Source organism: Carassius auratus, chromosome 32, assembly GCF_003368295.1.
Source record: "Carassius auratus strain Wakin chromosome 32, ASM336829v1, whole genome shotgun sequence".
Taxonomy (NCBI): Eukaryota; Metazoa; Chordata; class Actinopteri; order Cypriniformes; family Cyprinidae; genus Carassius; species Carassius auratus.
Genome location: NC_039274.1, coordinates 33,780,871 through 33,795,006, shown reverse-complemented (window position 1 = coordinate 33,795,006; position 14,136 = coordinate 33,780,871). Strand labels below are relative to the sequence as shown.

Below are 14,136 nucleotides of genomic sequence, written 5' to 3'. Positions count from 1 at the left end.
ACGTTTTCTGTTAAAAAGGCTCTGACTTGACTAATTTAAACAGTTTTATTCCCTGTATGGTCCTTTTTCACCTCACTGCAGAAAGCTCTTCAGCTTGTTGAGGCTTTTTCCCAAAAGGTAGACTTACTATATTTAGCCTGCGAGCTGAGCTGTCATCAACCCGTCATCAGCAAGAATGGGCTGTTATGCTCATACTCTTATAATGTGTTTTTTTTTTTAAGTAACCTGAACAAATGCATTTATGAGGCCTGTTTGAATTCAGGATAAAAGATCCCTAATGGATAGACAAGTTTGTATGAGTATAGAGTTTCTTACAAGCAAAACTATTTCATAGAAACTGAACAGAAGGAAGTCTTATTCAATGGTGTGTTCTAAATCTGTGGGAGACCCCTGCAAATAATGAGTCCAGGCTGCCCACAAACAGAGAGGTCATATGTGAAAATTGCACCCCTTTCTATGTTTTTCTCATTATTTTGCATTTAAACTGCTCCACTGAATAGTATTTTTTTAACATGTTATTTAATCTAATTGGTTTTCTGTCATTTAAAAAGTTGAATTCTGGCAATCTACAAACTTCGCCATTGTCTGTCTGTCTACAATTTTCTGAGAATTAATGCTCTGACCTTGCCTATAAATTAACATTCATTGTGAGAGATGTAGCTATAGTTTAATTTCATGAATAATAATACAAGAGTGAATCATTGTCATCCTACGGTGTTTATTCAGTGTGGGAAATTATGACGTTCTAAAGGCCTACACATTTTGCATTGCTAATACAGACAAGCATTTTTAACTTCATTTAGTTTGCAATATATATGTCACCCCACATTAACATCCATTGTCAGCTGATGAAAGGCAGGGATTTTTACAGACATTTAAAAGAGTTCATATGACGTTGTCAAAAAGAACATTATTTTGTCTATTTGGTGTAATAAAATGCATTTATAAAAACACATTTTCCACATACTGTACATTATAGTTTCTCCTAATATATATATATTATACCCCACCTTCTTTGATCGTTTCTCATTCAACAGAGGTCAGGCAAGAGAGAACAATATCTCATATAGTCCCTAGAAACATGAATACACTGGAGTGTCGAATAGCTGAGCTGGCACAAATATATCCACACCTGTATGATCACTCGCGGAGAGACTTTAAAGATTCAGAGAAAGCATTGATTCCTAGAAATAAATTGCAACGAAGCTTGGTGTCGACGACCCGGAGTTATCCAAAAAGCGATGCAGAGAAACATCTGAGACAAGTTTTCCATGAAAGCCATGAAAAGAATGAAAGGAAAGAGTAAAAATATAAGGTAGCAAGTTCCAAATACATGGGTTTCAAATAAATGTTACGCCATACTTCTGCTGCTGTTGTTCTTTCAATAAGCAAATTTAAAGGGTATATAATAAATGAAATGCCAAATGAACATAAAATAATAAACCTTTGTTTTTATCAAAAGTAAATCATGAAACCAAATAAAATATAAAAAGGTGTAACAATTTATCCAGTTTAATATAATAAATTAACACTAATAAAATAATGAAAATAAAATAATTTTCACATCATGCAAAAATTTTAAAGACTATGAGACTTCCCATAAAGGATTAATTATGGTTCTTTTGTATTCCAAACATGATACTTGACTCTGAACTGGTGCTAAAGATTATTCTTTTCTCTATGATATTCTGGCCATTGGTGCCCATCCCACACCTAGATTGCCTACTCTTGATCTACACCCCGGCTCCAGCAGCGCAGGGGTGTCGGAGTGTTCGGAAAGAAAGAGAGATGTGGAAACATTAGTAGAGCTGGTAAAAGCAAATGTAAGATTTCACAGAACCTTAAATTTTTTTTAAATATACCTAAACTCACTGGTTAAATCTTATGTGCCCTCCAGAAGTTTGCACTCTGCAAGTGAACGACGCCTTGTGGTCCCATCCCAAAGAAGTTCAAAATCACTCTCACAGATCTTTTCCTGAACTGCGCCCAGCTGGTGGAATCACCTCCCAATCTCAATTCGTACAGCTGAGAGTATGAGGCCTCGTCCACACGGAGACGGAGTTTACCCCAATCCAATCTTTTTTTCCTCGTCTCAAGAAATATCCGCGTCCACATGAAACCGCATAATGATACATGCCACACCAGTATGTGGCACTGTAATTCTGCCACAGAGAAAAAACAGAGAAGAAGACTTGGACTATGCTCATAAACCTTGCGCGTGGTACACAAACGAACATGTAACAATACATTTATTAATCAGTGTTAATGTTAGTTAATAAAAAGACAATCGTTCAGTGTTTGTTCATGTTTTTGTTGCTGTTACGTGACGTAGAGGTCTCTGACTAGGGGGGAGAAGTGGGCTGATGACGTCATCGTTTCAGAAAATATACGGATTAGCCATCCAGACGAATACTAGCACTTTTCATTATTTTCTTGTCTTTTCATTTATATATAAATAAAAAAATAAATAAAAAAAAACCTGGCTACGTGTTCTGTTCTAGACTAACTGAGACTTGTCATGGCACTTGTATACTGTTGTTGTTCTCTTGTTGGTATGATTGCTTCTATTGTTCTCATTTGTAAGTCGCTTTGGATAAAAGCATCTGCTAATGATTAAATTTAAATGTAACAAACAAACAAAAATATTTACTTTAGCTGATTTGTTATACAAATCAAAATCAGAAAATAAAAAGAAACAAAACAAACAACCCCCCTCCAAAAAAAACTAAAGTAAAACAAAAGCCAAATACCCCACAAAACAAAATCCCAACAAACTCAATAAAGCCAACCCCCAAATAAAAACTAAACAAAAACCTAAAATAAAAATCCCCCCACCAAAAAATTAATAAAATAAAACAAAACCCCAAATAAAAGCAAAAAACCCTCAAAACAAAATTGCCTCTATTCCTTGTCATCTTACTCCAAACATTATTTATTTATTTCTTTATTTTTTTTCGCTCTGTCTTGTCTTACTAATTGGGTTCTATCCTGTCCAGTGTTTTACATGATTTGGTAAAATTCAAATCTGTTCTAGTCATGCCAGTAAAGCTTTTCCATCGTTTGTTCTGACTTCGAGGCAGACAGATGGAATGGAATGGACACCATTCAGATTGTTCAGGGCTTTGTCTAAATGAAAGATCAATTCCCATCAGCAGTTCAAGTCGTTTCAGGTGAAAGAATGAATTACACTTCACTGTGATAAATGGGGATATTGTGATTTTGTACCTCAGTAGACTCTTGGCAGCAAACGCAAGATCCACTTTTGTGCTGCAGATCCTTTGAGACAGAGCATGTTTGATACTCTTTTAGATTGTCTTAAGAAGCTCCATTTTCTTGTGGATCAAAGGTCCTCCCCTAAGGCATGACAGCAAAGGATGGTGGGCACGGAGAGATGATGAAATCATTCAGTCCACTAACCCTGCATTGATTTTACTGTACATGCAACATTCCATGTTAAAAATAACACTGGTCATCATTAGACTGGAGGTTTAATACAGTGGTTCTCATCTGGTTTTGTTTTCTGAAATGAACAAAGAATGGTGAAATAGTGCCAAAACAGTATCACAGTTGCATAGCCTTCAAGGTAAAAATTAATAAATAAATAAAATGTATAACTTTGTTACTATTGATTCTAAAGAAAAAAAATGTTTTATTGGGGGGAAACAAAAAGTATATGAATTAAAAAAAAAAAAAAAAATCTTAATAGTTAGATATCTGGCTCACATAATTATATTTATTACACATCACCAGTGCCATGTGTGCTTGTTTATTAAATATTTTGGATACGTTTATTATGCTTTAAGCCATAAGTGTGTAACAATCGCTGCTCCATTTATAACATTTTATTGAGTCCCAAGATTTATTTTTATATTGTTGATAACTGAGCTTTTACAAAGTGGAAAAACTTATCTTACAGAGTCTTTGGATATACAGACATTTTCCTTTATGCCAAACTGTGGAATTTATGACAATTCAGGCAGTGTAGTGTACAGTTTTCCCAGCCATGTTTTTGGGTCAGCTTACACTTTTTGCTTTCTGCCAAGTGGACAATGACCACAGCAGGACTCCCCCCTCAAGTGAGAGCACAGAATTGTGGGTCAGATTTCAGCCTCACATCTCTGCCAGCAACACGGTTACAAATTAAAGTCTCCTTGTGCTAGAACAACCAACAAAAATGGTTTTGTGCTTCCTAATCGTGACAAAAATTCTGCACAACAATTGATTTTGAAGACATACAAGACTTTGCATAAAACTTTGTGACACCAAAGAGAGGCGGAATGGAAAGGGAAAATCAATCTCTTTATTTAAATGTTCGAATGTGAATTGGCCACAGTGAATAAATCAAAATACGCCTCCCGAAAAGTTCACTGACTGAGCCGATTTGAATAAATAAATCTTTAATATCAAAAAAAAAAAAAAAATTTATTCTGACATGATTCAGTTGTGATTTTACTCTTGCGTGTCATTTGAAACACTATTAGCACTATTTGCAATTGCATCAGCGTTCTTACTGGCACTTTAGGCTATGCCAAATCACTTGCATCCTCATGACACCCGATTAGACAAACATGACTAATGCATTACATGCACTTTCTTGTTTGCATTCTGCCAGGAACATAAATGCAAGAGTAAACTTTAGCATTCAAGAGTACAGTAAAGAAAAGACAGAGCCAAATGCTTTATGGCATGCACACATGCAAGGTAAAGGAGTGAAAGAACCGCCAACAGACAGCGCTTATAAACCATGCTTCAATAAACCACTTCCTCCTCCCCGTCTACCCCTCATCCCCTTTGACTCACCAAACCGGGAAAAAAAATAAAAATCAGCATTTATGGCCCAGTTCCTGTTTTGGACTGCTGCTCACAAACCTCTCCCCCCCTGCCCTCTCACTTTATTCTGTCTCTCCCTCCCTCTTCCGCTTCTTTCATGCCAGCATAGGAGACAATCTGGAGTTTCATGGCTACAGAGGCGTTTGTGCATCACCTATACAAGGTGGTATAATTTCTGCAGTGTCATAAAACAATTGCAGGGCCTTTCATGCAGCTTCGCTAGTTCTAAAGTACTGTCTGTCCTGTGTTTCTTGAATGAGCATTTGAAAGCACTGCTGTAGTCAAAGGTCATATTTCAGGAAATGATTGGGAAGGCTATCCATTATACAGCACACACTGTTCAGTGATCTGTGAATGATTCTCACAAGTACACAGATGTTTATAGAGGTTACACTAAAAAAGTAAGTATGGACACACCAATGTTATATGTCAATAAATGTGAAATTATTTTGGTCAACAAAAAAAAATTATTTAAATGGAAAATTTTCAATTTACCCTTCCAGATATTGTTTAAAAATCATAATACATTTATAATAATATTTATTGTATTAATTTGCATGTAAATTATATGAATTATCATTTATAAGAGTATTTTTTTATTTTTATTTTAATATAATTGTATTATATATGAAGTCAAGTTTATTTATATAGCGCTGTATATTATACAGATAGTTTAAAAGCAGCTTTATTGTAATAAATTGAAAAAAAATCAGTGTCAGTGTTTCAATATTAGAAAACAGTTTGGTTTGGTTCAAGCTATTTGGTTCAATAATTTCAATTTCAACTATAAAACAGCTTTAGACAATATAGTGCAGACCATTTAGTGTCATTATATCCAAAAAGGTGCTGGAAACATTCCTCAGAGGTTTTGTCCATATTATTTACATGATAGCATCACACAGATGCTGCAGATTTGACCCATGATGTGACTCCAAGCTGCTCTATTGGATTGAGATCTGGATTGAGACTGTGGCATAGTGTTGCCCGATATGCTCCATAGTCAAAACGTCAGCCTGTGAGATCACAGATAACACGATGCTATCATACTAATTTATTTCATTATTTACTTCGTTTCATAGCCCAGAGAGTGAACCAGCTCCAGGGTATGGCTAAAAGCAGCCTAATGTTATAAAATAGTCCGAAGATATTTTTAATATGACTGAATTTCTAATTAACATGATAACATTGTGAGTTACTGATTATACTGTTGCATTTTCTATTCAAACAGCAGAAAATGAGCAAAGAACATTTACATTATCAAAAAGAACATGACTTCAGCATAGCACAAGTTTATGCACATAAAAAAAAAACTCCATCTGAATGTTACAGCACAAATCAAGACTCATCAGATGTGATCTTCTGCTGCTGTAGCCCGTCTGCTTCAAGGTTTGATGTGTTCTGTATACCTCGGTTGTAAAAAGTGGTTATTTGAGTAATTGTTGCCTTTCTATCAGCTCGAACCAGTCTATTCTCCTCTGACCTCTCGCATCAACACGGCATTTTCACTCACAGAACTGTCACTCACCAGATGTTTTCTGGTAGACATCCCAGTAGATCAGCAGTTTGTGAAATACTCAGACCAGCCCATCTGGTACCCTCCATGCCACGTTTAAACTCACTTAAAATCACCTTTCTTCCCAATTCTGATGCTTGGGTTGAACTTCAGCAGCATGTTCTGTCCATGTTTACATGCCTAAATGCACTGAGTTGCTGCCGTGTGATTGGCTGATACTATAAATTGCGTTAGCTAGCAGTTGAACAGGTGTACAACATGGCTTGTGACTGTATATTTACAATGTGCTGTGCAAGCAAGATATTCAAGATGAGGATTTTTTACAAGCCACAAACATATGACATGCTAAAAGGGTCAAAGTATGCACTGGCAGCAGCCATGTCTTCACAGTTTAATGAAATGTGCATGGTTAAAAGATTTGACAGTCAGGCATGATGGGAAATAGAAATGTGTGACAATCCCAATTGGTAGAATTTATTCCAAATGTAGGGGGAGACATATCACGCAATACAGCCAGAAAGACCCAATTATTTTAGTTTGGTGTGTGTGCGCGCTGCCGAACAAGAAAATGACAAGACTGCAAGATGCTCACAGCCCACCATGCCAGAAATGAAACCACAGTTAATGACTGCTCATAAAATGTACAATCATTTCAAAAGATTATATTACAAGAATTCAACCATGCATGGAGATATACTCACAGAGACTCATTGCTCCTATTGTAATTGGAAATCTGTTAAATGTAGAGACAGAGAGGCAGAAGTTCTTCCAAAACTGATGTTTCTATCCAACAAATTGAAGCAGACAGCCAAGCGATCCACTGAGAAATGAAATAGACAGTTTCATAAATTCAGCAATTAACCTCAAGACATAAAGACGGTGCTTTGGAACAGAACCCACCAATCAGATATCCAATGTGTACACCGGTTGCTTCATTCATTTAGTGGTCACAAGTTCATCATCATCACATGCACTGCACATTTCACAAGTCAAACATAGATTTTAGAAACAGCAGCAATCCATCTCTCAATGACAGAACTTTCATAAATCATACTTTCTGTCAGTATAAAATTCCTATGCTCCTCAATGCCACTCTGTAGGGAGTCAGTTCATCTCCCTCCCAAGCATGGATCACTTCCCGTCGAGGGGAAAGAGATCTGGCAAGTGCACAGAAGAAGGGCGGAAAGGAGACAGCCCCCACTGACATCCAAGCCGTACCTTGCCTGAGGAGGGCTTAGATTCTGTGGTTTTGTGTGCATATGCAAGAAAGGAGACTAACACAACCCTAACTCCTGCGCAGGCCAAAGTCAATGAGAGGGGCAGAAACTTAAAAGGCTTTGAGAAATCTCAGGAAAAGATGCCCACAGGCAAACATGTTGACCTGATCATTATGGGACCACAAAAAGAAAGAGCTGAGTGGCACTGATGAATGATGCATCAGCGTCTAAAACATTAAAGAGATGAAATAGCACTAAATATTGTCCATGACTTTTAGAACACCTCTAAAGAATGATTTAATTTCATCGGTCAGTGCTTGGTCATTTAAAGTAATAGTTTGCTTTAAAATAAATAAAAATTCTGTTATTTACTTTGCTTCATGAGTTTGTCTTCTGTGAAACAGAAATTCTGAAGAACTTTTTTTTTTTAATGCAATTACAATAAATGGGCACTAGAGCATTCAAGCTTCAAAACAGACACAAAGTGCTATAAAAGTGGTCCATATGACTCATTATTCATTGAAAGTGTTGACATCTGCTCTAGCTTTTCTTGGCCTTTTCATGGGAGAAGTAACAATGTCCAACTTGGGAATGAATCATTCTTTTGAATCGTTAATCTGGTTGACAAAAACAGTCCCACCGAATCCTTTACAAATCAAAATAATCGGACTCAATTTACCGCTTTTAAAAGCTCACTGGGGATTAAAATTTTCAGTGAATAATGAATTAAATTTAAATTGCTGTTCCTCACATGAATTATACTTTGATAATGCTTTGGGAGTCCTTTTTTTAGCATCAAGTCTCTAGATGCAAATCTCTGGAACTGCGTGGAAATAAACAACCAGTACAGTCTTGCTTTGTATTCTATTTTGATATTGGCAAAGTTGCTTCAAGCCCCTTTCAAAAACATTTCAAATCAGGAATAAAATCTGAAAATAATGAATACAATTGAATATTTCAGGAAGGTTCAGCTAAAGAGCATGCTCTGGAGTAAACAAACAGACAGAGTAGGATTTCCATATGGACTGCAACAGTTGGGTTCCAGAAGTAAAAATTGCATTGATTTTTTGTTGTTGTTTTTGTGTTTGTTTTAAATGATAACATATAAACATTAAATACCTACATTGAAACAAGAGGTTTTTAACTGGTTAATAATCCTTTTGGAGCTGTCAGTCTGCATTATTTCAACATGTTTTGTTTTTTTAAATAATCATGTTTAACAGTGAAATCCCTCTAGAAAAACTACATTACCCAGGATTTTGGAAATAAATCTTTACCAATCAGAAAATAAAAACAAAGTCTATTGTCAAAATCTATTAATCTATCTAAAATTATTGCCTACCTAGTCCCATGAAGCACTATAAAATCAACTCTTTTAATCAATAGTCTTTTTTTATTTTATTATATCCATTTCTATGCTTCATGGATCGCAGTTCTTTTCCACTAATTAAAGCTGTTAATGACACAGTCTTGTACCTTTGTCTTTTTTTAAACCATTTTTTTTTTTAATACCGTTTTGCGTCAAATCAAAGTTGGCAATGTTGTGATTCACCTCGTAACTGTTAAAGAGTAACCAAGCCAGTAAGCAAAGCAACCAAAGACTTTTAAAAATCTCCATAGGAAAAACCAAAGGGAAAGAAACTTCCGGAAGCCAAAGCCATTGAATAAAATGGGCAGACACTGCTAGCAACACCCTAAAAAACACTCTTAACACCTTATCAATAGAAAACGACAAACACTGGGCAGGTTTTCAGGCCAATTCTTGTATCACAGTAGGAAGTTTTCCCTCAGGCAAGCACCACCTGTTTGTTTCTATGATAGTTCAATTAACAGAGGTACGTCCTTTACAAACCTTAAAATAAATATTCTTCCCCTCAAAGAGACTACATTTTTTGGTCTTTTCTCTGCTCCCATTTTTTTTTTTTTCAGTTGAGGGGCTGCTGCAGTAGAAAAGGAGGAGGAGGATGATGATATTTTAAGCTCTTCCAGCAATTGGGCTCAAGTGTACTGTCAAGTCTAGCAAAGTCAGAGACATGGCACAGTCCACTGATGTAATGATACAATCTTGTTTTATCATTCCCTCTTTCATACCCTCAGCAATAAAAAGGCTAAATAAATTCAGTAAATACAAAAATACAGCACACACACACACATTTTCTGGACCCTCGTCACCTAGTGTGGGCAGCCATTCCCCTTTGTATATATCTGAATGGGATGCTTAATTGACTTGGGATGTTTGTGTGGCTGGCTAAAAGACTAGAAATGACATGACAAATAGTGGCTAGTGACTTGTCATGAACCAAAAGCCAGACATTTATATATTTTTCAGTGTATAACTTGCATAGATGGGTACAGGTTGAATGAACGCCCATGTTCCACTCTATTTATTTGGGTTTGTTGCCCCCCAATTCCTGCCCCAGCAAAAAATATCAGGTTTCCAAGGCTACACAGCATGCCTGTTCGGTCCCTTTATCGCAGCCAAAAACACTTTCCACCTTTGTTTAAATGTCCAGGTAGCTATGATGGCAAACAATACATGAGATGCCCATGACAGGGCCAATTTTTAAAAGCAAACGCTTACCCAAAAATTACAACTCTGTAATCATATATTCACCCTTGTGTCGTTTCAAACCTGTATGACTTTATTTCTTCTTACAAAGACTATACTGCATATACTGGTTTGGAAAGACGTAAGGGTGAATTAAAAAATTAGAATTAATTTTTTGGTGAACTAACTTTTTAAAGGTGTCATATGATGCGATTTCAGCTGGTGCATAAAGAAGATTTGTAAAGCTGCAAAGACAGAAGTCTCAAATCCAAAGAAATATGCTAGTGAATATTATAATATGCATAAAATGAAGTGTCAACCACACCTACCTAAAACACCGCAACGCCATGTCGTGGACACGCTGTGTGTTTCCTTGAGAAAGCAAAGCTAATTTGTTTGGTCTTCCAAAAGAGGACACAACTACAAATCAGTGGTTACGTTGTATTCACAATCCTGTTCCAGAACAGTTCAGCCCAAATATTCAGATGTGTGCAGTGCATTTTGCGGAGTCTGGCTGGTGTAAGTATGTTTTCATATGTAAAGAATTAGCCACTGATGATTCAAACTAGTGTTGGGCGATATGGTCATTTTTTCAAATCGTCTTAACGTCAGCCCATGAGATCAATGATACATGATATTATTGTGCATGGGTGGACCAAGAGAAAGACTCTTTGTTCTTGTCATAGCATAACTTAAAATATTGCACATATATAGGCCGTTCAGATTACTTGTTAAAGAGAAATGAAATACCGTATTTTTCGGACTATAAGTGGCACCTGAGTATAAGTCGCATCAGTCCAAAAATACGCCATGATGAGGAAAAAAACATAAGTCGCACTGGACTATAAGCCGCATTTATTTAGAACCAAGAACCAAGAGAAAACATTACAGCCTCTACAGCCGCGAGAGGGCGCTCTATGTCTTCAGTGTAGACTACAGAAGCACTGAGCAGCATTGAGCGCCCTCTGGCGGCTGGAGACGGTAATGTTTTCTCTTGGTTCATGTCTCTTAGTTCATTTCAAATTAATTTTGATAAATAAGTCGCACCTGACTATAAGTTGCAGGACCAGCCAAACTATGAAAAAAAAGTGCGACTTATAGTCCGTAAAATACGGTGTTTTATATCTGCAGACAATTTACATCTATTTGTGGATGGAGACTCCTTCACCGGCTACAGGCTCTAATCCTTATTTCTGCCCGTGCGCGCAAATGTGTGTGTGTGTGTAAGAAATGCGGTGCTGAAGTGAAATAGTTGGGCAGTTTAATAGCTGAATTATAATAGGGTGCCCAATAAAAAAACAACCCTAATTCAAACACACAGTTTTGAGCAGTAGAGTAGCGATTGCTGTTTGTTGTTTCTTTGATCACAAATGCAGTGCGGTTCTGTAAAAAGACAGTAGAAGAATCGTAATTATGTCCCCACTGGATGCAACAAATACCTAATTTGTAATAGGTTTTATTGTTTTTGTCTCGTCACGCTGGGAGACAGCACAACAGTATATTAAGGGGAGTAACATTTCCGTCACACGCTTGGGGTATTCAGCCAATCACAACACACTGGATAGCTGGCCAATCAGAGCACACCTCACTTTTCAGAACGATGAGCTTAGTAAAAATCGACACGTTTCAGAAATGCGGGGCATAGAGGAGAGACAATAATGTACATTATGTGGAAAATATATTTTATAAACCACATAAACATTTTTTTTTTTTTGCTAAGTCATATGACCCCTTTAACACAAGCATCTGCATCTGGGATGGCGGATCCCCCATCTTTTTTTTCTTTAATCAAATGACATTCTGTGTAACTATGAGAAAGGCACAGGGAAGCACATAACCCCATGAGAGACAAGGAGGCAACATGTAATCTACAACAGCTGTGAAAGGGGTAACATCGAATACTCCTAAGACTTCAAACACAAAACAAGGAGAGAGAAAAGGGACTCACAGCCACAGAACACACTGTCTAGAGTAAAGAGTTTTGGAGAACTCAATGAATGTGTGAGCAGCTGTTACTTTCGGGTCAGTATGGCGAGACTGTTGGTTATTAAACGGTCAAACACAAGCCCTTCTGTGCGCAAGTTTTCCCTCTAACTTCCCCTCGGCTCGTCTCGACACCGGCTAACACTGATCAAAGCCCTGAGGAGGGAGAGGCAAGGGAGAAGGGGGTGGTAATAATAAGTCTGACTGTTTACCTTACAAGCGCACCATAAATTCTAGGCAGGTTTCTGTATCCATCCCTTGCACAGAGAAAGAGAGCCCTGTTGTGAATTATCTGCTGAGCATGCAGAAGGCCACATGGGGTGTTTAGCTGTTATTTTTTCACAGCGTTGAAGAAAATGTAAATATTCAAAGTGTTTATTCATCACCATTTGATTTGACTTCATCGGAGTCTAATTAGGACTAAAAATGTAAGAAAAGTAATGTTAAAGACACCTGAGGTCAAAATTTCAAAGTAAATCCTATTCCAAGTGTCATTACTAAAAAGTATGCACATCTATCTACATTAACTCAAGTGATTTAAAACCTCTTCCTTGAGTTCATCTTGAAGCAAACACTTTGAAGGACTCATTATAAACATTAGGACCTTAGGAAGTGCTTAGACTACTAATTCATCATAGCGCAAAAACGTTTTAGGGTGCGCACCCAAGGGGATGTTTGGAAGAACCTCCTAGTAGATGGTGTCATAAGGCAGGATTTATTAGAGGTTAAGTAACCCCCTGCTGCTTTTGCTTTTTTTTTTTTTCAACAGCCCCTGCAAGACATTTGTCAAAGGAAAGGGGAGAGGGGCTAGAAGTTTAGGTCTGGCCCTTGATTTATAGTCTATTTTAATGTTTTGGGAAAATAAATACAGCGGGGGAGAACACATCCCCTTCAGATCTTACGTAAACAACAACTCTATGGCATAAATCAAACCTGCGGTGGCGCAAATAGCACTATTACGCAAAGGAACAAGGAAAATATTAGCATATGTTTGAAGTCATGCATCTTCAGCTGTCCACAGGAGCAAAACAAACTTAAGTCCTTCTGTGCAATTTTCCAATCTCTGCGGTTTGATTTTCCACCAAAGTAATAAAACACAGTCTTAGAAAGCTACACAACACATTTGAAATAAAGTGTTGTATTACAAACCTCCTTACAAACCACCAGACGCCTTCATTCCCTTTCTCTCACTGTCCTGTTGTTGGCATTGGCTAATAATAGTATATAATATGAACTATAATAAATAGGGTAACATTGTTACACAGGGTGAATTGTAACACCATCAGAATGAGGTACAGGGGTTGAAATCATTATCATACATGACCACCTCCCTCCTGTGGTGATTGTGTAAAATATAAAGGGATTAATAGGATGAATACCAATTTGGGGGTAACTGTTTGGTACAAATTCAATGACACAACGATCTTCTCAATCAGCAGGTTCTTGTGTTTGACATATAACAGTCACAGATTTCATCTGTATGTTTAAAAAATCTGGAAATATCACCCCTGACAAGATGGAGAGGGTTGTAACACTTTCCATGCACTTCTACTGGACTCACAAAGACAGCACAATATAAGAAAGTGTGCTACTGTACGTTTTATAACTAAAGCATTACTTATGTAAATGCTTTTATTTATTTATTTAATGAAATTAGACTATGGCACTACCAATAAACTAAGTATAAAATTGGATTATTATCTCAAATAACAAGCCTAAATAAATAGACATAAATAAACATATGCAAAAGGTACAAAGGGACAAAATGTGTCACGAAGACAGGTATTATTTTCAATTAACACACGGTAACAAAGTGTTAAATCACTTTCCTCTGAACAAAATGTACATTTAAGAACTAAAGCTGAACTTCTAGTATGTTTTAACGCGATACAAAATACATTCAATGATGTGAAAGCACTTAAATGTCCCTGAGAATACCATAGTTAACTAAAGGATTTAATTGGGTTATTATGCTAACGCATTATTCTTGAATTCTTGAATAACTTTTTCGGAGACGCGCACTGATTAACGCGCTTCGAAAATAA

The 14,136-nt window shown here is 36.8% G+C and overlaps 1 protein-coding gene across 7 annotated transcripts in view; it reads right to left on the bottom strand.

Moving 5' to 3' along the window:
* LOC113052268 (protein AF-9-like) overlaps nucleotides 1–14,136 on the bottom strand; it is a 44,691-nt gene that overhangs the window by 27,636 nt on the left and 2,919 nt on the right. The window contains exon 2 of one of the 7 annotated variants that reach the window (XM_026216691.1): nucleotides 7,045–7,163. The exons of 5 other annotated variants lie outside the window; for them this stretch is intronic. In XM_026216691.1, the coding sequence (XP_026072476.1) occupies nucleotides 7,045–7,054 (10 nt within the window). In that variant the 5' untranslated portion in view covers nucleotides 7,055–7,163. Of the gene's footprint in view, nucleotides 1–1,872; nucleotides 1,905–7,044; nucleotides 7,164–14,136 lie in introns of those variants that run through there. One more of the 7 variants, XM_026216693.1, reaches the window with a different exon arrangement.